The sequence below is a fragment of the Passer domesticus genome, chromosome 3 (assembly GCF_036417665.1).
Source record: "Passer domesticus isolate bPasDom1 chromosome 3, bPasDom1.hap1, whole genome shotgun sequence".
NCBI classification, from domain to species: domain Eukaryota; kingdom Metazoa; phylum Chordata; class Aves; order Passeriformes; family Passeridae; genus Passer; species Passer domesticus.
Window position 1 is genome coordinate 67,579,597 of NC_087476.1, and position 27,014 is coordinate 67,606,610.

Sequence of the window (27,014 nt, forward strand, 5' to 3'; positions counted from 1 at the left end):
ATAAGCAGATTATTTCTGCTCCAGGGTGTTAAATTTTCAGCTGCAATGCTCTACAAATCTCATGCTCTGTACCCAAAAGTAGTTTAGTAATTTCTTTAGTAAATTAGTCCCACTTATCTGTACAGATTTTTTAAACTAATTTTTCATATTATGGACATTATATATACTTCCATTCCTGAGTTGTAAAAGCAATGCTTCTTTGGATGGAAGACAAAATGTTGTATTTTATCCTAGTTCAGTATCTTCCATGTTATACAATATAATACCCATTTTCATTCTTTGAGAGATTCAGATGTACATCTTTCAAAAAAATACTCTCACACAGCATTACTCTTCATCTTTTCACTTCACAGCTCCCTCCTTTCCATATACACAATTATTAGCTATCATACATCCAATTTTTTCAAGCAAGTTTGTAGGCAAGCCGTAATAAAAGACTGTCATCAGTCAGTTCACACTTGGTAAAATTTGAGCAATGCTCATAGAAATGGTCCTGGGGAATTTTATCACAAGGAAATCATGCACAGATTTCAAAAGGAAACTAAAGAGGCTTCACCCCATACTGTGCTTGCTTGTGTAATTATGTACCCAAATTATTTATGTAATTATGTAATCTGGTAACTAGCCTGACTGCATTAAAAACTCAGTAAGTTTTTGGAATAAATGATCTGCACTCCAGCAAACATACAGAGCTTCCCTTTTTTCTCTTATAAACTAATGAGCCTGAACATAATTTGCTACTGTTCTGCTACCCTAAAGAAAGGACAATCAGTCCTTCAGACTGTCAGCTATTTTCTAGATTTGCCCCAAGCCTTTCTTGAAAAAAATCTTCAGTGGCTGACATGAGCAAAATCAGTGATTAATGTGACATTGTAAGTAAAAAAAATTGTTAAGAAAGATAGTAACCAGAAATGTTCCCATACAGAACCTTATTAAATAGAAATGGCTGAACACACCGTTTTTAGGATGATATTAGGAAATCACTTGGTAGCAATTGTTGATAACATGTAAGGAACAGATGGTTGGGTATCTTCAAGGTTCCAATATTAGCATGACGTTCCAGAGTAACATAAAATGTAAATATGCTGACAAATTCAGAGTTCATGTCACTTGCTAATACCCCTGCCATATGACTTTAAGTCCAGCAAGGATTTGCCACGTATACCATGCTTCCTATGTTATTGTTGGAAAGTCACTGTGTGCTGCAAGTTACATCCCTTCTGCACAATTCTGTTTTTGGGTAAGAAACAACCAAAAAAGTCTTGCAGTAATATATGATGATGGGTGCTCTTGATAAGGATTGGCTCTAACAATCTAAAAATCAGTAATTTTAAAGAACAGTTACCTGAAACACTATCCATGATAAATACCTTAATAAAAAGACACATTTCTAGAGCAAATGTTCATTTCTCAAAACATGTGCAAATAAAAAGGAGTGCCATGCTTAAAAAAACCTGCCAAAGTACTTTTTCACAAAATGTGAAAAACTGGGTGCTGTGGAGATAATCTTCTCAGGTGGATTCAGAAATAACTTACAACTGGATAGATTAAAAATCCAGGAGGGGAGTGCACGCAGAGTGTATTTGCAACTCTGGCAGAGGAAATCCTTAATATATGTGCAGACAGATGCAAAGAGGGTAAATCGGATCTACTGTTTCACTGTTTGACCTCATTCTTACATACTTTTTACAAAGGTTTGCTATTTACCAATATCAGAGACTGAAAAATTGATTACAAACATCTCATCCATCTACAGGACTAAATAATATATGTATAATTCTCTGGTTCAAAAACTCTACTAAAATGCTGCCCTACCTTTAAGACTTCATATTCAAAGTAAGGGCCAGATTTTTGCTGTGAATAGGGAAGAGAAAGGCAAGGAAGCAGAGGTAAGAGAAAAGAGAGGAAAGGAGAAAAAAATTAAGCATTTCTGAAGGTTTAGCTAAAGATAGACTTATCCTCAGAGCACAAATGCAATACTCTTCATAAGAGATTTTGCATTTTGTCAAGGAGGCTGAGGACAATGCACATCACTGAAATAGTTCTGCAGACTGAACACATCCAGGCTTCAGGCAGCTAGGATAAATAACAAGACAGTGTCTCATTCTGCCTTGGAGCTCATGAACAACAGACTTGTGAACAAGACATAATCAACAGATAAATACTGTCACTACTTAAAATTCTATTTAGTTTTTCATATTTAAGAAAATTTGAGAAATCTTTACCTCAAGCCACTCTGGCTTTTCATCAAGGTTGCTCATAATCTTCCTGAAAAAGGCCTGAATATTCTGATCCTTGACTGCTGAACCAAAAAGTGTTCGTGTGGTTGTATAGAACTTTTCATAATCAATCTCATCTGTACAGGAGGAACAATGTCCACACAGTTTAAAACTGGCAAGCTACAGATTCCTTTCTTATCCACCCTATTTCTGGTTTTATTTCTCCTTCAATACCAATAGCATGGAAGTTCCAGCTTCTCACACTGTATTCACTAAAGCATTTGAAAAGAAAAAAAAAATCAGTCCTAATATTTGCTCTTCTCAAAACTACCTGATTTGCAATCCATTACATGAAACAGATAAAATAATAGATAAAAAATTCTCACTTCCTTTTTCTTCCCTTACTTACCCTCATTATTTACAAATAGTAACTGTAATTACATAATTTATCGAGTTTGTGCTTTTACAGAAATAAGTTAGCATTGTACTAACTTCTATATGTGGCAACTCCACCAATTATATTTTCTGAGTGATCACCATGGCCTTATAATTTGGCCAGAAATCCTAACAGAAGGAGAAAAGAACTTTCACAGTGCAATCTCTCTATTTCCTGTACAAATCAAACAGTAACAGTTAGAACACTAATTTGAAGGAAATTATCATCTCTCTATGATATGTTCTCTCCATGTGAAAACTACACTTTACCATCCAAATTAGTATCTCTTACCATCATCTTTAGTATACAAGCCTGAACTCTCCTTGGTCTTCTGGATGATCATTTTTTCAACTAGATTCTGGAACTGCTCCAAAGCAGTCTTGAAATCAACCAATTCAAGAGCAAAGCAACCCTCCTTATGATGACCCTTCTTTCCAGACATCCTTTATGAAGAGAAGACAAGAGGGAGAGCTCTTTTTACAGTCATGTCCAAGCCTTGCTTTGTTCCTTTAACTTCCACATGAGTTCATGTGAGATGCAGCTGCATGACAGGTATACTGAACATTACATATTAAAAAAGAGAAGACCCTGGCTTAGCATTTCGAGCTGGCAAACAGTGGATAAACTGTGAACTATGGATGTCACAACATCCCATCACATCACAGAATCCTACTCACTGAGTGCCCCCAGGTCATGAACCAGGATCACTAAGTAACCTGGTATGTGAGATTATTTCATTTTATCTCAAGCAATTTGCAACAGAAAGACTCTGTGCTTTTTTTCACAGAATAGCTAGGGTTGGAAGGGACCTCTGGAGATCATGCAGGCCAACCTCACTGCCAAGCAGGGTAACTTAAGAGCAGGTGACACAGGAATGCATCCAGGTGGTTTTTGAGTGTCTCCAGATAGGTGTTCCCCCCCTGGCTTTCAGTAACATTTTTCCAAATGTTTCTTTGGGGAGAGAGCTGAAGGGGATGAGAGCACTAAGCATGTATTAACTGCATGAATAAATCTGACCTTTTAGTTGTACTTTCACCTCCTTTATGCTACAGATCAATAACTATCAGCCATGGAGCACAAAACTTTTTTCTAAAATATAACCTGTAGTAAGGTGTCAAGTGGTGATCTTCAGACACAAAAATATGGAGAATCCAACACATTTGTTTCAAAGCGTAATTGCACAAACTGTTAAAATTTAAGCCTCTTTGTGTGGCTTATGCTTCCTTTCAGCAGTTCTTGTAATATCTTCACTAATTTAGTTGGTACATTCTTGTACTGGGGTCTTTTTACATGGACTACTTCTCCTTTCCTTTAGGTTTCAATATAATTGTGATTCTTACGCACATTTTTCATGTTTTCAATCAAAGGATATAGATGCCATGTTACTGAGATTTACCAGAATAGGCAAATGGCAAATTTCGGACTATTTGTTAAACTCACTTTTCTGTAGGTCACACTGATCAATTTCTTTGTATTGTTCTTTAGCTACTGATCTCCAGATCCACTTTGCTATTACTTCACCCAAGGTTGATGCCAGGTTTACTGGATAAGGCTTTCTTGGATTCCTGAGTGTGGAGTCTTAGCTCTGTGGAGACACTGTAGTTGAAAAGGAGAAACTATATTTTATATTTCCCCATGGCAATCTAAAGGATTTATATCAAACAGGCATGTTTCAAGAATATTCCAGTCACCTATTCAAAAAACCAAAACAAATAAAGGCAGTAGTCTTCACACACACTCAGCACATCAGCAAACAACATTTTTGAAACATATAGGGAAAGTAACTAATTGGTAATAAGCAGTTACAAAAATAATGTATGGAAATATCTCTGCATGAAATATCTTGCTCTTCAGGGAAAGTGGTGTCTCATGATATGCTACCTAACACAAGCAATCCAACAGCCTGGAATGCTATCATTTCAAGGGGAAGAACACAAAAGTTTTTGGGGATTTCTGGTCTATTGCAATGAGCATTTCTTTTGATTGGAATAAGGAAAAGAGCTTGGCAGAGAAAATCAGCAATGATACCTGGAAAAGGGAGGGATAGCTTGAGGATATATTTTTGCTGTTTCCAACAGTAATTATCCAGCAAAATATTTCCTTTGTGCATCAAGGTACTCAGTGGCTGGTCAGATACTGTATCTTGGTCAGAGTTGTGTATTTGACATACTGCCTCCAACCGAATTCTTGTTATGCAGTGCTTCCTGTTGCTTAATTTTTCCAGTCACTCTCATCTAAGTGATAGGACATCAGGTCGTATTCTCATTTCCCAGTTAGTATCAGTGGTTTAAGGTTCATAAAGGGTATTTAGCATCCACCCTCAGAACAGAGGTTAAGAACAGAAATCTATGTTTTGTTCTCTTACAAAAACCCATGTAGAAACTTCATGTTATATAACACAATGAAAACACAAAGAAACCCCAAATGAGGAATCATTGCTTTCAGTACCAGTTGATTCTGTTGTCATCGGTGTTTAAAATAAAAAAAGCAAAAAAGCACAGTACAATTTAAAAATAAGATGTGATGACTGAGTGGACAGAAAAAAAAAAAGTAGAGAAGATAGGAACTGCATTAGAAGATAAGCGAAGTCTAAAAGGCAAATTCAATATTCAATTGATGAGTCAGGAAGTCCTTGCATTAGTAGCCCTACAGTGGCATTAACTGAATGAAAAGCATTTCCTTCACTGTCTCTCTTACTGATAGTGTGGAAAGCACTGGATATAGAATACGATATAATTGATGGATATTCAGAAGTTGACTCTCTCAACTCTTCTCTTCTTACCACATAATCTTATTAGTTTCAGTTATTGGAAATTCTCAGATACAAAGATAATGGTATGTTCATACGGGTGCAAAGAACAGCAGCAGCAAGGTCATTGCAGGATTGGCACCTCATTTGAAAAATCAGTAATTTTCAATCTTTATCTCAATAACTACCATAAGTCTATGAAATGCCATGCAAGTTTTAAAATTCTGACCATGTAACTTGATGACTCATAGCAAATAACCCAAACCTGCTGAAGAAGACAAACAGCAAAGGTGATGGATCTTTCTTCCTGCCTGTACCAGGCTGCCACTCACTCTTCCTGGTGGTCTCATGCAAAAGTACATTCTCCCCAAGTAAAATGATTGTTCAGAACAGCCTGAAGTGGATCACACAGTGAATCTAAACTGGACTTAGTTGTCCCTAAAGAAGCTCTGGGACATAAAAGACTGCTTCTGACTCTGAATTTGGTCAAGGCCAGTAATTTAAAAGGAAAAAAAAAATCAGTCCCTAAAGATGCTTTCTTTTGATAAGATTACCCATCCTTTGCTATCTCTTCCTTATAAACGTCCTGTTAAACCTGGCTGTGTTTCAGTTGAATCAGAATAGAGATGCTTCAGTTCAGACTGACTGAACCTCCAGACTAGTATGGGGCTGGGCAAGTAATAAATTTTAGCATTGTAAAAATTAAATTTCTTCTATGAAACAGTGTTTAAGGAGTGCTATCATATTGACATTTACATTAGCTCACTCTTTTTTTCTACTGGCTCCAATTTTCACTTTTCTTTTGATATTAACACCCCACGAGCATTCCTTGCTATAAAGTGCATCTGATCCTCTCTGTCACTAATAGCAGCTGAAATGACCAAGTGATAGTTTTAAAAATTGTATTTCCAATTGTGTTTCACAAATTGTATTTGTGAACTATATATTGATTTGTATGTTGGGCTCTGGAAAATGACAACAAGGCAGTGAGCTTGTAAGCACCTTCACTTTATGTTTGTCACACTAACAAGAAGCTGCAGCATAAATATGAACTACTGTGAAAGGTTATTCCTTAAAAGAAACCCATTTATATCACAAATTAATTTAAAAGTGATATTGTTTCAAACACTGGTGTTGCTGGTCTTATAATGGTTATACTATGCTGGTGTTTAGAATTCAGCCTGCCCTATGAGCTGTGTCTGTACAACCAAGGACATCATGATGTCAGAAGGAACAAGCATATATCACCACCTCTTTTAATTTACTCTGCAAGAAACAAGTGCCACAGAGGCATCAATATGTATCTGCCTCCTAAACACATAGCACAGTCCCACACAGGTTTCTCTAGCCAGGAAGAAGTTCATCTCATCTAACTTAGGCATCTAAAAGTTAATTACTCAAGTCATCTTATGTGCCAGTCAATAAACATTTCCAGAGGGTGATTAATCTTACTGGTCTTTAGCACTTAACTTTCAAATACATCACTTAGGTGAGATGACTCACACCTGCAGCTAGTACAGCTCTTTGTACACATGTCAGGTATACCAGAGCTCACACATCACGGAACCAGAGCACAGATGCTCTGGCTGCTCACCATCACCTCCCAGGACAGCCTGCTTGAGTCCCCTTCCCCCACTGAAAACAGCTGTGCTTGCTTCAGTGAGCTGTGTCTGAGCCAAGCACTCCTCTCAGCCCAGAATATTCTCACAATCTTGCAACATTAGCACTTTACCTGCTTTATCATTTAAAGTTTGCATCCCAATATGGACTAGAATATACATGTAGGATTACAAGCTCTGCAAGATGAAGTGCTAGCTTTAAACCTTTGCCACTAGGGTTGTGCATTTTTTTTTTTTTTTACTTAAAAAAATGCATTATCAACAAGTGTAGATCTATATTAAAAGCCTCGTTTTAATGCCAAGAGGTTGGCAACAGATGAAAGATTTCTTCTGTCCACACTCACACTTGCTCTGTGGATATATCCTGCAGCTATATATAGATAAAGTGAATAATCACTCGACTTTATCTGCCTCTAAGGCTAAAGAATAGCAAAAACAACATGTAAGAAAAAAAAAATACACCAGGAGAACACTGTAAAAAACCAAAAAAGCTGAAGCTAGGTAGCCAAAGCTTTTGGAAATTTTGTTTTGTTTTGAGCAGCCTGCATTCTGGCTCTATACCATGCCCTTGGAAATAATAAGCCTACGAAGTTCAAAACAGGCATGAAAACCCCAGCATTATGTGACTCCTAGAACAAATGTATTTAATACAGACAAAAGCCTGACTTTCCTGTTCACTCTCTCCTTGTGAGGAAAGATGGGAAAGAGCATGTGACTTCAAAAGTACTAGCAAAAGACACCAGAACAGAAAAAATGAGTGAAAGCAACACATAAGTCAGTGAACATAAAATGAAATAGGTCTCTTGAAGCACTTTTTCCATCCCACAATGTTCTCACTGCAAAAGCCCAGACATTTTTAATGCTGCAGTTACAACCGAGAGTCACATTTGTGGTTTGTATTTCTACCCAAGCTTAGAGAGTAGCAGTGGCTTTGAAAGTTTATTTACTCTGCTTCAGATTCTTTAGCTATAACATGTAACACTCAATGCTCTGGTGTGCTGAAGCATTCCAAATTACTAAATACTATAAACTTTTGAAGACAGTCCCAGACATCTGCAAACTTTCTACTTGTAAATTATTAGTTCCAAGGCTGGGTTTTAAGGTTTGTCTTGTGCATATGTCAGCATATGTTGGCCACCTGAAAATTTACAGCCCATGCATTCTTCTACCCCATGTGAATTGTGCATAACAGATAACATGTTAAAAGGACTGTTGCAGAAGAGATCTAGGAAGTCCTTGGGAGTTTCAGAGACTGTTTTTGTAGTACAGGACTGGGGACCTTCTTTTCCTGCTTCTTATTGTATGTATTTAAACCCATGAACTCAGCTACACACATGTTTAATACTTTGATGCACTTCCAGTAAGTCACACACATACACTTTATAGTTCTGGTCTACCCTTTCATGCAATGGTAAACGTAAAGGTAAAACCCTTTTTGCAGCAGAAAAGGACTGAAGAATTAGAATCTAGAATTAATTATTAAAACCATAGCTGCATTGGTTCTAGAGTGGGTTAGGTAAAACAGAATCTAGACTAGAAATGGAGTCAGGGTACTGTTTCCAGCTCTGCCTTTGACCTGATGATACAATAAAACAGCATTTCTTTTTTGTTGTGCCTCATATGAGAAGTGACACTGCGTGGAAGACAAATGAAACTGTGCTCATGAAGTATCCTTCATTTCACTTGAATATTCACTTGAATAACATTAGCAATTTGACAGTATTAATAAAGTGACCTTTGCAAATAAAGCCTTGGAGAGATTGCACATCTATGGATCTATTTAGTTTTGCTATGAAAAAGCCCAAACCAGACATTCTGAGATATGATCTTTATAAAATGCAAGTTATGAGTTCTCTTACCTTCTATAAATTCAAAGATATCTAGAGGGAGTATTTCTGACAGGTGCTGTAGTGAAATACTTCTTAGAAACCCTAAGTGTATAATGGAATCTGCCAATGGACACTATGTTATCTGGAATGTACTAAGCACTACATTAAATTTTTCCCATTCTTCTTACTACCTTTACTTGCCTTTCATTTTGCAGGGATAAAAAGATACCCAATTGAAGATTTTGCTTTCGAGGCAGAAGATAGAGATGTCTTGTTCTCAATGAGGTGTAGTAATAATTTGGTACAGTCATGTCATTGTTAGACTTTTAGAATGCAGTGACTGTCCTAAACAAACCCATAACTGTGCATCAACATAATAATTTTGCACATGGTCTGTCATGTACAGGTAAATTTCTTTTGTGGATGAGGAAAGACAAAATTATGCCTTCACTAAAACTGATGCTCAAGTACTGTGGTCTATTACCAGAAATTTTGGAAGGTCATGTATTCTGTAAATACAGCTTTTATGACAAAAAACATATAATTGATTTTGAGGAAGGAAGGTGCCCCTTCTTTTGCAGTGAGAAAAGCTCCGTTGACTGGTGATGAAGAAACAGACTGAACTAGCTTTTTAAGGTAAGTTTCAATTACTGATTACATCATATATGAGGGATTTAACAACATGGATAATAAATAAAGCTAACTTCAATAAGAATAGGTACTTTAACCGGTGTTTAATTTTTCTGATCTAGGACTTTATTCCTACTGCCTTGTATTACAGCAGTAATTTGTCATATAAAATTTACTGCCATGAGAAGCCCATAATTTGTATATAGGTTTGTTTTGAAAGACATCAAACCTACCTCAACTATCCATGTTTTCTGTCTCGGTTTACCTTTAGTCTAGACCATTTAATACCTCTATGCATAAGAGAAGAAAAAAAAACAGCTATTTTTTGACAAGATATGTATCCACTAAAACATTAAAATTCTGCTGCTTTCACAGCTGATTTTTTTTTAAACTAAAGTAAGAAAAGACCTAAACTGAAAGTTTTCATTGGGCCCTTAAGAAGGCTGTCACGTATGAACACATATTAATGCAAACAAACTAGAGGTCTTCCTGTGAGAAGAACCAATGCCTGGTCTGGCACTGGGTGTAGAACCATGCTGAGCAAAATTCCCTGTAAAAAACACCGGGGTGGGCTGGGTTTGGAGACACCCTAACACAGCTGGGGCTCAGGGCAACACCGTGCCTAACAGAGCTAGAGCTGTACACAGGCAGCCACTGTATTCCTGTACAACACACACCGGAGACACAAGTAGCACATAGATGACTTCAAATAGGTGGTGCAAACTGCGGGGTCTCACTTGCCCACGGCTGACACAGTTCGCTCACACCACAGGTTTGCACAGGGCCGTGCTGTTGCCGGGTCGCTTTGTGGGGCTCCAGCTGCTACAGCCAAGCTGTGAGCACTGTGGGAAATCTCCTGAGAAGACACTATTGCCATAATAGGAGTCTTCATTGGAAGGACATCTGGGGAAGAAGCCTAAATATCGGTTCTACCTCTTCCCGGAGCTGGCCGCAGAGTAGGTCTGTCCAAACGCGGTCCCCGTGAGGGAAACGCTCCTCACAGCAGCCGTGGCCCAGCCAAAGCGCACAGAGAATTTTTAAGGAAGAGGAAACAACAGCCACATCCCGGCCACCACCGGGCTGCTCACCGCGGCAACAGCGCGACAAGACCTGTTTGCTCAGAGGGAGCCATGGCCGGGCCGAGCCGGGCACGCCCCGGGGCAGGCGAGGGCGAAGCCACTCGAGGGCGCGCCCTCCGTGGGCGGGAAGGCAGGGGACTCCTCCTCCTGCCCCGAGCGTCGGTGTGCGATGGGACTGGGAGCGAGTCGGGAGGTTTAGCCCCGCTCCGGCCCGGAGCCATGCCCGCGGGGAACGGCACGGGCACCTCCAGCCGCCCGGAGCCCGCGGCGCCCGAGCAGGAGGTGCCGGGCGAGCGGCCCCTCTTCAGCGCCGGTACCTACGAGCTGCTGGCGCTGCTGGTCGCCACCATCGGCATGCTGGGCTTGTGCAACAACTTGCTGGTGCTGGTGCTCTACTACAAGTTCAAGCGGCTTCGCACGCCCACCAACCTCTTCCTCGTCAACATCAGCCTCAGCGACCTGCTGGTGTCCGTCTTCGGCGTGAGCCTTACCTTTATGTCCTGCCTGAGGAGCCGCTGGGTGTGGGACGCCGCCGGCTGCGTCTGGGACGGCTTCAGCAGCAGCCTCTTCGGTGGGTGCTGGGGCCGTGGGCACCGCCTGTCCCTCCCTGTCCTGCTGGGTCCCTCCTCGTCCGCTTCTACCGGCGGTACTGCGCTCCGTCCCCCCTTCCCAACCGCCCCCAACGCTCCGTCCTCGCTTCCCAACCGCCCTGTCCCCGCTTCCCAACCGCCCTGTCCCCGCTTCCCAACCGCCCCAAGCGCTCCCTGCCGGCCCCAGCCGCTCCATCCCCGCCTGCCAGCCGCCGCATCCCTGCCGCTCCCGCGGGGCAGCCCGCGGGGCCCGGCGGGATCAGTCCCCTCCGTGGCGAGGGGGTGGGGGGAGTTGGGTAAACCCGGCGGTTTTTGGTAAAAAAAGTGCGGCAGTGCTGGAGAAAACGATCCGAAGCAGCAGAAGAAATTATTCGAGAATCAGTTTTTCCAGCTCTCGCCTTTGACTGTGTAAGGTGTAATGGGACGTGTAGGGAAAAGGGCAGCAGCGCCCTGTTAGAAGAGGTCTCTAGTTGGCCGAGTGATGCGCAGAATTCGTGAGCATAAACCACTGTATTTTGGAGGAAGTGCTGCAGTCTGTGAATAAGGAGCACGTATGACTCTGGGAGTAGGGTCAGCAGTGTTCTGGCTCCATGGAACAGGTGGAAAGCTGCTCCCCAGCAGCCTTCTCAGTGTTGCAACTTGTCTGTTTATAAATCTGTGCAGTGTGTGGCAGTGCCTTGAATTTCCTTATCCATATGTGAAATTCGGGTACCATCTTTCAGTCATAATGGTGTCACAGTTGGGTTTTGGGAAACCACTGATTCCCATGAAATTTTAGCACTGCAGAAGGAATACTTACACTATTTCCATTTTCAAAACCTATAAGCTCTTTACTGCTTTCCTTCCTGAAATGAATACATAACCTTTGCAAAAACCTGCAGAAGAATAGGTTACAGTCCAGCTATGTCGTACAGCCTCTTAAAAGAAATACTGCTTTTTTTTTTTTTTAATCTGTGAAAAATGCTGCAAAAGAAGAGACTTATGTTTCTCATGGTGAAAGTAAATGTTTGGCTAACCAGTAATGAAATCTAAAGCTCATCCTGTTACACATATTCTTCTGACAGAGGTATATAAATTAGAGGTGGATCACAGTGCACCCGCTGAACGTATATACACTGAAAATTGGCTCTGAGGTGACACATTAAAGTCTTCAATAAGCTTTGTAGCTTTCCTGCATACATAACCTTTGTTTCACATGACTCTGTGGTCAGCATTTTGTGGGCTACTGTGCGATGGTGAATGGTTGCTCATGCTTGATTTGACTCCTGCTGCATGGTGCAGCAAAAATTTTATGTCTTGAAAGTTATGGTGGGTGCAGGATGTAGTTAATCATTTGTGCAATATGTGGTACCAGATAATTTCTGCAATGCACAGAAATTGTGTAGCTGTTGGGATCAGGAAAAGTACTAGGGCACCTCGCTGGCATAAGGTTGTCTCCATCACTCAGCCTGTTCAAATTCTTGAGAAACTCAAGTACTTGTCTGCCAAACAGGTGCTGCCAGACAACTGAATGTTAATCTTACACAGGGGATGTAAGGTATAGTTCTGTTCCTACCTTTATCTCTTCTTTATTACACTTATTATTTTTGATGGAGGCATTTTCCATATAGGTTCAAAAAATGGCATATGTAGTAAGGGTAAGAAAACAGACTATAATAATCTCATACCATCTTCTGAATTGGTAGAAATAGAAACAATGAGGTATATAAATTGGCAAGGAAATTGCTTGATCACATGTGATTCTCAATTTCTGTTTTTTTTCTGCTACATAATTTGTTACTATAAATATATTTAGTGTTGATGCTTTCCTGCATTCCTCTATTTAAGCATTTTTTTCCCAAAGAAGTGTAGGCAAATTCATGGGCCTTGTCTCTAGAGTAGTCAAGTTATCATCTGTGGTTTGTTAAATTACATCTTCCTGTGGTTGGTCATGCCATGATCCTCCTTCACAATGTACTTCATTGGGAAGATTTTTTTTATTACTATTATTATTAGAAAAGTCCATGTTTGTGTTTAGTTGATCATATGGAAGTGAAGAGTAAATTCACAACTTAATGTTTAGGAATGATGTCTTAGTTTACTTTTTTTTCAGCTGCCATGTAAAGCAATAGAAAATATTTAACTTGGCTATTGTAATTGAATACTCTGAAGCATAATCTGATAAAGTTTTGTCTAATTTTAGCCTCCATAGTATTCTTTTCATATTCTCATTTAGAAATAGAAGGATTGTTCTTTCCTGCTTTTGAAGATAAGTGGTTCCCCACCTGCATAGGAAAGCAGGGGCATGTCAATGCTGAGGAAAAAAAAAATTATAAATCATGCCCCACAGGTAGCATCATACTCTGTTTGCCATCTGGATTATTGCTACCATGGCTTCTGTTTTCCTTTTCTAATGTATTTAAGGAAAAAAGAGTAATTTGAATGGTTTTTGTTTGTTTGTTCCTGTTTGGTAATGTTTTGTTTTTGTTTGAGGTTAGGTATTTTGGTTGGATTTTTTTCTTTTTTTTTTTTTATTTATTTGGGGATTTTTTGTTGGTGGTTTCTTTTCTGGTTTTTATTTGGGTGGAGTTTTTTGTTTGTTTCTCTATTTTTTTTCCCCCAGTAGTGGTGAAGGCACTGATTAAAGACTTCATTCAGAGCAACCAGGTATTGCATTTACAAATACACTTCTCTTGTATGTAACAGCCCAAGTCACCTGTTCTCTTGAGGTGATGGTGGTAGGGAAAGTAATGTAATATCTTACTTGTGTATTGCTTACAAGTGCTTCTGAAAGTATAACATTCTCCCCAGGAACTTTTGGGAATGTGAAGTACATTCGTTGATCAGAGACATACAAAAGTGACAGCTTTCAAAAGTGAAATTCTTATTAACTAAGAAGAGTACTTACAGCTTAGCAGTGTTAATTGCTCAGTAAGCCACAATGACATAATAGAAGTGTTTCTAGAATAAAGTGGGGGTAGCTTTCATACCATGGATATGGAGTCTATGAAACCATAACAGATCATGTGAGGTTACTTTATTGGTGTGGCTGTGTCCTGGGGTTGGACCCAGTCTGGCTCAGTTTTAGATCAGATGACCAAAACTTCTTTATTTACAGCTTTGTGATTTCGTTCTTGGGTATGATCTTGGACATTGCTATGTGAGCTTTCTGTGCCAGCCCTTCAGGCCTGAAGGCTGTTCAGTCTTACTTGTCATCCTTATGCATATTTTTAATCAGAAGAACAGCCCCTAAGACCCAATATGTGGTGTAAGTTGTTCTCTGCATGTGTTGACTTATACAAGAGGTTCCCCTGTTAATGGACAAATTATTAAATCTGCTTTTATTTTTTAAAATGCGATTTTCATTTTAGATTCAGAGCTAATTCTCAACAAATTAAAAAAATCAGATTCTTCCTAATTATTGTAATTAACTAGGAATCACATTGAAAATCATGATTCAGCAGCTTTATTTTAAATTTTCAGGTGCTGTTACAATGGTTTTCCTCATACTGTTTTGAAAACTGAGATCAAGGTATTTCTGTGTTCCTCTTAAGGATTTCAATATGATTAAATAGGTGCTTAAAATAAACTGATAGCATCTATATTTTCAGAAGCCTTCATTACAGAATAATGACAACTTCTTTCCCTCCTCACAGGTATGAGGGCACTCTCTACACTTCTAATAATTTTGCATTGAAGAATTGAGCATTTTCTTTGTAAGAGTGCTTCTTGTTTTGACAGCCAGTTGGACGCGTGGTGAGATCCGGAACTTAGACACTGTAAGCAGATGTTCACAGTCTGAAACTTTTAAATTGAGAAGATTGCAGCATAACTACAGATTGTCTGTCTAGGAATAAATGGCTGGGTTTTGTGTTCCTCACAATAGTCTACTTCTCCATTACCATAACTTTCTCTTGAGACAAGCCCATGTAGTAACATCTGCTCTTGAGATGCATTGGACACCTCAGAGCCTGATGATTGTACTACTGCCTGTTTTCTGTGACTTCAAAGATTTTCATTGAGCCTTTAGAAGGTGCAGAAACCAGTGCAAAACTGATCGTTGTGACTACTGAACATCTGTCCTTGTCACGCAAATAACAGTCCCTATTTTCTTTTACTCAGTAGAGTCTGAAGTCAAGATACGATTTAGGTACATGTCTTCATAGCAGAGGCTGCAAGAAGGGCTTTTTTTTTCTCTACTACAAAGCCATTCCTAGCACCTCTTATATTAGTGTAGGGAAAACGACATAAATGATTACCTGACAAGTCTTACTCTAAGCTTTCCTGACGCAGTTGTCTGTTTTAGACACTAATCCCCACTTAATTTTGTTTCACTGAGTTCCGGTGTTTATTTTGTTACAGGTGGTGTATCCTGGTGTGATATGATAGTGCACATCAATTAAGTGATGTATTTATACCACGAGGGTCACCTTTCTATGGAGGTGTGCAGTCAGCTCTATACTGGCCCTACTGCATCTGCCACCCTCTCTTTATGTAACAAGCTTCTAACTCTTACCCTGTCTGTAGTCAACCAAGCCATAAGTAGTAGAGGTCTGTGTAATCTCTTTATCTGATTCAGCAATACAACTCTGGGAGGTGTGCTGTCACTGACAGCATAGCTTTTTGATTATGATTTCTAGAGAATACACCTGACAGTTAAACATATCCAAAAGTCTTGGTTAGAAGACATAGATAATTTCTTTCTTCAGATAAAAGGGTAATCTCTTGCCTTACAGGTAAACCCTGAAATACAGGGTCAGGATATCGTGATCTTTGTATATGTCTGCTGGGTTCTCACAGATATTTAAGGGTTTTTTTTAAATGACAGTGGCTGTCAGAACTTGATGTGCACAACAGAAATTTGTGTGCTGCTCACCTCCAGGCAGTGGGTGTCTGCTTTAATACCTTCTGTACATTGAAATAGACCCTGAGGGTTTTGAGGTAAACTAGTCTTGTCATGTGGAGCATGCACACATAGCCCCTCAACATAAATCACTTCAGGTAAAAGTAATGGCAGCTGAACTATTGGCTAGTACTGGTGTTCTAACACCTTCTGTTTAATTGTACAGTGGAAGAAAGGAGTGGAAAAACTGGTGGATAACAGGAATGGTCTTGAGGAACAGGCACCAAAACACTTTATCTGAGGCAGTCTCTTGACAGAAGATTGCATAGTCAGGGCGTACTCTGCAGTAGGTTTTGTATCATTAAACCTTGTTTGCAATTGAAAGGCTACTCTTACTGAAATGTCATTAGAGACCTCTGTCTTTCCTAACTGCAAGCTGTTTGTGTAAGGGTAAAATAAACACTGCCAGCTTTTAATGTAAAATTAATGTAAAGTATTATGTCCCTTCTGGACAAATTACCATTGGTATGCAGCAGCTAGATCTCAATGAGCTACCAAATCAGTGTTGGTATCTGGGTGAATACTCCATTCCAGTAATGTGAACTAGAGGATGGGAAAAATTTACAGACTGTACTCTCCCGTGAAAAGCTACTATGTGTACAGCTGAGGTTCTTTTATTTGTTTGTTTCAAGGCAAGCTGATAGATACCACCACACCCACCAAATACTGAAGTAGGGATAAATTGCTTGAGAGTGTCTTGTGGACCTGGCTTCAGGTACAGCCTGTTTATCTAAGGCTCTTCCCTGCACAGTGACAGTGATGTCCTGTGCCACTCCCTTGCATTACCCATGTATGTTACATGCAGTGATTTAATCTCACTAAAAGCATTTTCAATTGTTACTCAGCAGAGAGTTTTAGGATCTTGTGTTACAAATAGCTAGAGGCTCAATCAGCATGCTTTCAGCTTTAGCCTCCCCCTCCCCCCACCGAGTAAGTTAATCACTTGGAATATTGAATCTGGAAGAGGTGATTTATTTCACCATAATTTTATAGGACAGCTACATATAAAATGTACTTGAAGTATGCTGTTCTAAGAGAAGTGATTTTTCACCTCCCTAGATTTGAATGCAGATGTTAAAATTACTTGTAAAATTAGAAGTGATACATAGCTGGTGCCTAAATCTTACTGCAATGCCTAATTGCTGAATTCAGATAGACTGGTTATATATTTTGTAGTACAACAGGAAGTTGCTTCTACTCAATTGCTGCTGTCTAGTTTTTCAGATGTGAAAAGAGTTGAGGAGGGATTAGGTATGGAAAATAGTCATTCAGCACTTGAATGTAAGGCAAGGATTAATTGATATAGAAAATAATATGCCCTTTTTTCACAGTTGAGATGAAGACAATACAAAGCAACCCACTCCATTTTCAGAAGGCTTCAAACTGTTTTTATTATAGCATGCATGCTTTTTATGCATTCTTACAAAACTCATAAGTTTACACTTGGCCATGAAGGACAAACAAAATGCTTATTGGAATAGGCAGTTACAGGTTTCTCTTATTTTATCCTTCTTTCTTTCTTTCTTGGTTTCTATGTCAACAATCTTGTTAGAAAATTTTTTCAGGGGTAAATATGGATCCTCTTATCAAACTTCTCTCTGGCTCACAGAAGTCGCTGTAAAACCTCTTCCACACCCTTTGACAGAAGCCACAGTCTGTCTCATGTAGGAATATAAAAAGGTAAAAGACTTTAGAAAGTCAAAGTTTCTGAGGTCAAAAAAGCCTCAGAAAATAGACACAAAGCTAAGAAAGACTGGGAAATTTCTAAACCTTCTCATGGGAAACTAGGAAGTTAAAAACCAAGTGAATACATTTATATTTATCATAAGGTACAAGAAGGAACAAGAACTTATTGATAGTTCAAGATGTGAGAAGTTCTAGATATATGCTTTGCAAAGATAGAAAAAGTTTCAATCTTAAATAATGAATTAATGTGTATTGTTTGAGGTTTATAGAAATCCCTTTGTTAATGTTAAACCCACGTGGGTCCTTTTCTTATTGGTTAGAGTATAATGACTTTACACCTTTTCTTTTATGCTATTGGTTCAAAGAATATGTAGAAAAAGGCTTGGCATAAGCTGCTATCTTGTCTTTGATCTGGATTTGCATGGATCTTGTTTTCCTGTGTCTCTTGCTTTTTGCTTGTATGATACAGACAGATAATAAATCCTAAGTCTGCAACCAGAGTCCCATCCTGTTTGTGAGACACGGACCGAAGTGGTCCCTGTGTGAGGAATGAACTCACGACCTTCAGATTATGAGAAGAAATGGATCTTATTTGCTACATTATGCTGCAGTTGCTCTGTAGAGATGCTCAGACTTCAGGAGCATTCATGTCAACTCTGACCAAATTATAGGCCATGCTTGGGGCAGGGGCTCCACATGAAAATAAGGTGTATCTTGCATTGAGAGGGCAGAAACTGTTGTGACTGTTCAAACTTGTTGAAAGTAACACTTCAGTTCTGAAGGCACTGCAACATTTTTATGTAATTAAGGATTATAAATTCAGAATATACACATTGTATGGTATAATGCAGTACAGCTTAGCTGTGTTTTGCAGTCTTCTCTGTGATGACCTACACTATGCAGATTGAAGTATTTAATGATGTATCCAGAACTGACTGCTGGAAAAGCCCAGAATATGGAGGAGATAATTAGGACATATAGTACATAATCAAATCTACACTAAATGCAGTATTTCAGTGGGAAAACAATACAAAATGGCAAAAATGAGAATGTTCTTCATAAACATCTGAATAATAAGTAGCTTGTCACTGCTCCCTGATTGTGTATGGCTGGCTGATGGAGAAGAAGAGGAGTTGCAACACAGAAATTGCAAACTAGTGGCTTAAACAAGAAGACACTTCAGTTTTGCTACATTTATCTGCAGCTTCAATGGGAATGACCCCATTTGTGCTAGGGTAATTGTCCAGACTTAAATCAGAGCTAAAACTAGCAGCAGTTCCTAAACACAAAGAGTATTTATGTTTATAATTAGCACATACAGATAGGGGCATTGTCTGAGATGAAAATCTGTATATCAGACATGAAGTCTCTGTAAACAGTGGGCAGTAAAGTCCTTCGGAAAGAGTTAGAAAGATTGAGTTGCTGGTAGAGTAAATAAACTCTCAGAATCTTGGGTCTCAGCCTTGAATCAAAATATGTACATCTCCAGTGCCTTGAGAAGCAAAACAAAATTTGTTTCAGATAAAAGGTAGAAGTTGGTTTGAAATGCGTATTTTTGTTAAGAGGGGGCTAATAGCCAGACAATAACCATAATGGCTTTCTGTAGCAGATTTGGTTTTTTAATCAGCACACATTTCATCATATTAAAATATGCAACTCAGGATGAAATTTAATAATTTCCAGAAAAACTCCTGTAGAGGAGTGGGGGCAGGGAGGGAAGTAAAATTCAGTGCTTTCCTCTGCACTAGACTACAGAAACTGAATGAAACATAGAAAAATGCAGCCATATGCATGCATAAATCATATGTATCTTATGCTGTGACATGCATTTCCTGCCTCAGTGTCTGCATGCTGCCAGACACTCTGTGAATACCAACAAACAGGGACTTGCATTTTGCTGCATACTGTCCAACAGGCTGTCCAAGATCCCATTTACAGTTCTGGGAGGAAAATTCAAGTATGTCTTTGAAGAGCAGTGGTTTTATACTGAAAGGGGCTTGACAGAACATTGTTCAAATGTGCACATAGTGATTTTTAGAGATACTGAGCATTCAATGACTTCCTTGAGAATGTCAAGGGCTTAGGAAATTATTGCTTGTGAACACCTGTACTTTCAGCCAAGCATGTGTGCTTTTGATGACTTTGTCATGGCTAGAATTCAGCACTCATAAAAGGGATGGGGAAGTATTAAGACCATGCAGGAACATTAGTCATTGAATACCATTCAATGAAGGAAGGTGGTGAGGAGCAAAAGGATAATTTAGGTATTCTGACTCATCATCCTCAGGAGCTGCTCTTTCTCTCCACTGATCAGACAAATCTGCAGTGCACTATATAAGCAAACAGAGCATTTAGTTGGGTGATATAATTTTCCTCCATAAACATGTCTGTGGATGACTATCACAACTCTCAGGTAAACTTCTGTAATTCCTAATCTTTGTGTAAGAGAAATGGAAGGGGAACTGGTTGCCTCATCTTGTGTTCAAGAAGTAGACTGCATTTGATTGAATAAAGCATTTACCTGAGACAGTAGAAGTGTAGAATAGTATCTATAAAATCCTGTAGTTATTTTCTAATGGCTACTAATATTTTGCTTAGATCCACATTGTTCAATGTAGTTTCAACATGTTATGCCACAAAAAAAAGGCACGAAGGACAACTTTTTAACTTCATTTAAAAAAAAAAAATCCACCAACAAGCCTAACCTTAGGTCTTTGGAAACCTTCTTGTTCACATTTTCTAGTCCAGTTTCAAGCTATGAAAGTGAAATTCTACAGATATGATTTATACAAGGAAAAAACCCCCACAAAACTAAATGTGAAAGGTTACTGCATGGCCAACAATGTCTACATCTTTTTGTGATGAATGTTTAAAGATAACTAGAAAAAAAAGCACATTAAAAAGTTGTTTCATCTTAAAGAGATCTGTGAAAGAGTGTGGCACATTTTCTATTAGAGTGGGAAATCTTTTTAAGCAAGAAAGATTTCTAAGCTCACCTCTTATAAAAAGGGATTATTTTAATAACTACAGCATAAAGTAACTTTCTTAGAATCCTAAAGGATATCCTACTGTGAGATACTTTGTTAAAAATAAACTGCTTTTGCTATTGAATACCCAGAATCTAGAGCAATGTGTTGCTCTAGATTTTGTTATTCTTAGGTGCCTTCCTAAAATCCATGTTGCTGGTCCTTCTGTGCTGTTGTTAATTTATCTTCAATAAATGTTTATCCTTTTTCAAAGTGAGATCAGGTTCCTGCTGAATATAAAACAGTTGTTCTCTGTTTGGTAGTGAAAGCTGCACAATTAACCTTCTTAGAGCTGTATACATGCACGTTATGGCACATATGAATGTACTTGGAGAAATTAAGTGCTGTGTGTATGCATGAAAAAATACTTGTGCTTTGTATTAGATAAAGTGTATACAGATTTAGACACAGATATCTGTATTATCTCACAGAATGCTGTGAAATACACGCTTTTGTTGTTTAAGAGCCTGTATTTATGAACTTGATGACTGAATCATAAAAGATTTCAGGTGTCTGGCAGTTGTCTGATAGGCAATATGGTTTTTGATCATCAAATGTTACAGACTATTGAAGTAGAAATCCTTATATTCTAATCAAGACAGAAATGCCTTGGCTTCATGAAATTTTAAAAGTTTCTGGATAGGGTAATACTGAGAGCTGAAGATAATGTGTGATTTCTGTCATAACCTGTTAATAATTGTGGGCTGGGTTTGAGGTGAACAGAAAAGGAAGAGAGTGCATAAGTAAACAAGGACTGATATTTTTATGAAAGGACACTCAACATAACTGAATGTCTTTCAGATGGGACACCTTCAGCAATGTAGTGCTTTGCCTTCCTGGTCCTTCTTTGAATGCAGAGACTTCCAGGATATCTTGAAATAAACTGGAATTATTCTAGTCACTTTGTTCACATTAAAAGTACACATCTCTGCTTTGAGTTGCTGAAGGCTTTCTTTAATTTTGGTCTCAACTCTCAATTCGCTAAGTTTCTAAGAGATTTTTTTATTGCTGATTAACTCAGTTTTATATGATAGCTTTTTCTTTTAAAAACCCTAAACAGCCAAAGGATACCACAAACCTCAAAGGAACATATAACAACTTTCAGCAGGAAAAACCCCAAACCTTGGACCATGATACCTCACTGAATGAAGTAATGTTTAGGAAGAGGTATTGGCTTACTCTCTTCTTTCCTTGTCCCACTTCTTAGCCACTGTACATCCTGGATCAGATGTCAGTGTCCTACTCGGAGTAGTTTGAAATTGGTGATTCTGTTTGGCTTAGTAGTTAGTGAGTAATGCACAAAAAAATCTTATTGGTGTTAGATTCATGATGTGAGCTAGGTAGTTTTGAGTTAAGCTGCTAGCAAAGGAAACATTTCTCAAGAGGAATGCAGTCCTGTTTACAGTAGTTGTGAATAATTTAATTGATTTTCTTTATTTTTTTACAGGAATTGTTTCCATTATGACTCTCACTGCTCTTGCCTATGAACGCTACATTCGGGTGGTCCATGCAAAAGTGATTGACTTCTCTTGGTCTTGGCGGGCTATCACGTACATCTGGCTGTATTCACTGGCCTGGACTGGAGCCCCTCTCTTGGGCTGGAACAGATACACACTGGAAATTCATGGGTTAGGTTGCTCAGTGGACTGGAAATCAAGGGACCCCAATGATACCTCCTTTGTGCTCCTTTTTTTCCTTGGCTGTCTAGTAGCCCCTGTTGGGATCATGGCCTATTGCTATGGCCATATTCTGCATGCAGTAAGAATGGTAAGTTAGTTCAAATAAGACTTCCTTTAATGTAATATTGTCAGTGAAAAATGTTGAAGTTGTATATTAAGGTTGGATCCAAGCCAAGTTTGCACTCTCACTTCCCTTTTAAAGTTTTGAATATTCGATGTTCATCTATGTCAGGTACCACTAGATAGGTTGTAGGATTGGGAGAGAACCAGCCTAGAGCTACCAAGGTCTATTTGTTGTGAGGTTTTACTGGAAGAAAGTAGGGAAAAGATTGTGCTTACTAATCCACATCAGATCCTCACCTGAAAATTCAATCCAAATCCTTAGCATGAGAAATGGACCCACTCAAGTTTATAGTCAACAGTATTGGCAGAATGGATAATTTGTGGAGTATGTTCATGTGCATGTCCTATGTTTTCCTTATTTTATGACTCAGGTAGCATGGGAACCTGCTGTCGAATATTCTGCTATAGAGATTTCATGATTGTAGGGTTACATACTATGTGACAAAGCAGTACAGAGAAATCTATGATTTTTTTATTTTCTCTGAAGATTTTTTTCCATGAATCTACAGGACTGTCTAACTAATCAGACAAAGGACCACTAATGTAAACTGAATTTGCTTGTGCAATAGCTGATAGCAAGTTATTTTTCTAAAGTATTTATAATTGCAGCATGCTTTGTTACATCTCTGGATTTGTTGTTTTCTAGTAAATTAGCTATTTTTTCTCAGCTTGTATTTTTACACTTAATGTAGGGAATACAATCTGATGTAAACCTGATATAAGCTTACAGAAGAATGGTGGTTTGAAAAATAAGTACCTCAAACTAAGAGAGTGAGTCAGTGATTTATAAATAAATGTAGAACTATTCTGGTTTAAGTAAACCTAAAGCCATTTTATTTTACTATTTTTTTTCTCTACAGCTTCGCTGTGTAGAAGATTTCCAGACAGTTCAAGTGATCAAACTTCTAAGATATGAAAAGAAGGTGGCTAAAATGTGTTTCTTGATGATCTCCACGTTCCTTATTTGTTGGATGCCCTATGCAGTGGTCTCCCTCTTGATAACATATGGCTACAGCAACCTTGTAACTCCAACAGTAGCTATCATCCCATCTTTCTTTGCCAAGTCAAGCACTGCTTATAATCCAGTTATCTATATCTTCATGAGTAGAAAGGTAGGTACGTGAAAGGTTTTCTTGTTTGAATTATTAGTAGCTAGTATCACACTTGTTAAGTGTAGGCTTGATATACTTTAATCTGAAAAAAAATTTAAAAATTTCAACAGCTAAGATAAATGGTAACAATCTAGAAGAAATAAAATCCCTAATGGTGCTTAAATACCACCAGATTAGAATTTTTTTTTTTGCTTATATGTGAATTCAAACATTTAACTCACAAAAGGGACAGGAAAGAGTGTCAGAATTCAAATGTCTAGTTTTGACAGTTTACTTGTGGAATGGATTGCTGCTAGACGAACTCATCTGAATCACTCCCTTACCACAGTAGAACTCCATCAGAGGAAGTTTAGAATAATCAGTGTCTATTTTTTAGGAATAAAAAACCTGCCTCTGATTTCTGTGTTACAGCAACACAAGGACTGATACTGGAAGTGTACCATGCACATGGTAAACTTCTTAAATCAAGATTGTATAAAGATATCTGGAGTTTAATAGTATGCCTTGACAAAGGGTAAAAAATCATGAGTGACTGCTGGAAGGATTTTGCTGAGTTTTCCTTACCTTTAAACCCATTACAAAGATGGAATTTCTGTGATTTCTTACACTGGCTTGCAGTTGCTGGGCAGCAGCGTGGGCCAGCCAGCAGCCTGTAGGGACAAGGAGACCAAGCTCATGGGGGCAGCCAAGCAAAGGCTGAGTACAGCTCAGGTCAGGACCCAGGGCAAGGGGGAGCTTAAATGCTTTCCTAAGAAAAAGCAGGAGGCTTCCAATGTGGCCTCCAATCTTGTTATTCCCCACGGCTCATTTCACAGCAGGCTGATCCACAGTTACAAGGCTTCACAATATCAGAGTTGTCCTGGATATGGGAAGCTAATAACAGTCATGTTCAAAAAGGCTTTTTCAACAGAGTGACTTTTCAAATACACTGGCCCTGACTCTGTACCTAGTTGTCAGGCTGAGTATCTTGTCTGAAAAACATTTGTGGATTCTGATACCCAGCAGCAAATTAAACTTGTGCAAGGTTTAATGCCAGTAAAGACACAGCCAGGATAAGTATCAATCATCTGAACGCGCTTATTGGAGATGCATTGTGAAGTTTTTTATCTTGCCTCTAATTCCAGATTAGGACCAAAATGATAGTGTTTTTGCTTAATGTTTTTTGATTATTTTACCCTCAGAAGGAATCCTAAAACAACTTCTCTATAATAGCCTTCCTTTATCTAAACTTGTTATAACATGCTTGTACTTTCTAACTTCTTTGCTACTCTGAGGGTAGACCATTACCTCTGAAGTTGTCAAGGCTTCCACATGACCATTCTTTCTCTGGGATTATCTTTCTATGAGATCTTGTAATTAGCTAAGTTCCTTTCCCAACAGGACAGTCCTATTGCCTTCTCTTTGTCAGAGTAGGATTAATTTTCCACTGCAAAACCTTGTTCTAACTTGGCATGTCAGATTGCTACTTGCATGATATCTGGGAAAACAGAGGCACTGGCCATGCAGGATAATACAGAGTAATCCTTAACACAGCTAAACAGAAGGCTGTTAAAAAAAGATGTCCTACCCCCTTTTCAGAGAAAAGGTGAATTCCCACCTGATCCTGGATGTTTGTGGTGTTTGGGATTTTTTTTTGTTTTGTTTTGGGTTTTCTGGTATTTTGGTTGGTTGATTGAAGTCTTCCTCATACATTCTGGGCAATTCTTGTTACAAGTTATTAAAAAGGGGAAGTTGCCCTCTTATTTCTTGTAGAACCAGGGTGCTTCCCCAAAGGATCATGTTAGAGCTTTAAATGTGTGCAGACATGGAGCTACTGAATGAATACATCTTTAACCCTCATACCTGGATCTTTGTTTTGTTGAAGGGGAGACCATAATTAGCGAATTAATACAGTGCTACTACTCAGATTTCCATTCTGTGTGCTGTTGTGAGCTTTCACTGAGTACCTCTCGTTATTTAGTCACACAGTGGAACAGACTTCCTGTGTCACAGGTAGCTGTTGGTTATCTGAAAGACTTCTGTTCCATACATATTCAATGGGAACATTTGACTTCTCTGTTACTAACCATGAAATTTCATTTTACATCTGTGACATTAAATGCTTTTGTTAAAAATCCAGACCCTGGAGTTACTTAAAAGGGAGAAAACATCCCTTTGTATCCCCTTCCTCCCCTTGTTCCTTCCCTCTGTATTCTCCTGTGAAGTGTTTGTGAGAATTTATTTCCCTGCGGTATCTAATGTGTGATTTTTGAATATGGAAACAAAACCTATGGCACACTTTGGAACCTAGTCCTCTTGACTTTTGCAGATCTTGTAGCTGGTAAAATATTCAGTTGCATTTCAGTGCCCTCTGTTGGTTCAGTGATCCTATTCAGATGTAGAGAAGAAAAGTACCCACTACAAAGGCAGCATGTTTTGTTACTGAAACGAGCTCAGAAGATGGGCAGAATTCTCTTATTTTGAGTCATTTACTGTACAGTGCCCTTCAGTTGCTTGTAGGTGATAGTGAATAGGAAGCTGAACATAATCCTGTGTATTCTCTCTCGCAGTTTCGACGCTGCCTTTTGCAACTCCTGTGCTTCCGCCTGATGAGATTCCAGAGGACAATGAAGGAGACACCAGCAACAGAGAGTGACAAACCAATACGACCCATAGTTATGTCTCAGAAAGCAGGGGACAGGCCAAAGAAGAAAGTGACTTTCAGCTCTTCCTCTGTCATTTTTATTATCACCAGTGATGACACTGAGCAAATAGATGACAGCAGTAAACACAATGAGACAAAAGTAAATGTCATCCAAGTAAAGCCATTGCAGGGATGAGTTGAAGAGACATGAGAATGAGATGGATTTCAGCCACTAGACTGTCGAGGCTGGAGACTGGTTTCAGGGGCAGTGTCAGTGAGCTGCCAAAGGAAACCACATTCTTAAGCTGAAGGGATGCAGCATCTGAAGCTCTCCAAGTAGTTCACTTTTGGTTACAGTACGGAAATCTCTGCTAAAATTGTTGATGGATGTCATTACTCTGAATTTTCTTAAAGGATATTTTATGATTGTCATTCAGAAGTTTTGGTATTTTAATGTCTTCTGTATATTGAGCCTTCAGTGAATAATTAAATGGATTTTATTTATATAATTTTGTTCTCAGTGAAATATTTTTTTTCCCCACCAACTAGGACATGATCTGATATTATAGCTTGTTGGATACAGCTTGAAGGGAAGTACTAAGACCTGAGAAAACTAGTTTTTCAGTGTTTCAGATGGCCTTTCTGAAGATCAGGGAGAGAGTTTGTAAAGAGAAACTACCCACTGTTCAAATTTATGAAAGTAAAATTTGAGTAGTTAACAATAACAGTGTG

The 27,014-nt window shown here is 38.8% G+C and overlaps 2 protein-coding genes across 25 annotated transcripts in view; one reads left to right on the top strand and one right to left on the bottom strand.

Annotated features, from left to right (window-relative positions):
- Positions 1-11,205, bottom strand: part of WDR64 (WD repeat domain 64) — a 71,429-nt gene extending 60,224 nt beyond the window's left edge. For 19 of the 24 annotated variants that reach the window (XR_010358866.1, XR_010358865.1, XR_010358864.1 and 16 more), the window contains exons 1-5: positions 11,053-11,204; positions 4,096-4,251; positions 2,947-3,098; positions 2,226-2,356; positions 1,816-1,854 (exon numbers count right to left, since the gene is read on the bottom strand). Coding sequence is in view for 18 of the 24 variants with exons in the window: in XM_064413693.1 (XP_064269763.1) it covers positions 1,816-1,854; positions 2,226-2,356; positions 2,947-3,097 (321 nt within the window). In the remaining 6 variants the exon portion in view is untranslated. Of the gene's footprint in view, positions 1-1,815; positions 1,855-2,225; positions 2,357-2,946; positions 3,099-4,095; positions 4,252-10,415; positions 10,438-11,052 lie in introns of those variants that run through there. The other 5 variants (XM_064413688.1, XM_064413686.1, XM_064413689.1 and 2 more) reach the window with 3 other exon arrangements.
- Positions 10,598-26,791, top strand: OPN3 (opsin 3). The gene is made up of 4 exons (XM_064413708.1): positions 10,598-11,132; positions 22,193-22,512; positions 23,408-23,659; positions 26,209-26,791. The coding sequence occupies exons 1-4, from the start codon at positions 10,613-10,615 to the stop codon at positions 26,476-26,478; spliced, it is 1,362 nt and encodes a 453-aa protein (XP_064269778.1). The 5' UTR covers positions 10,598-10,612; the 3' UTR covers positions 26,479-26,791.
- The last annotated feature ends 223 nt before the right edge of the window (positions 26,792-27,014 follow it).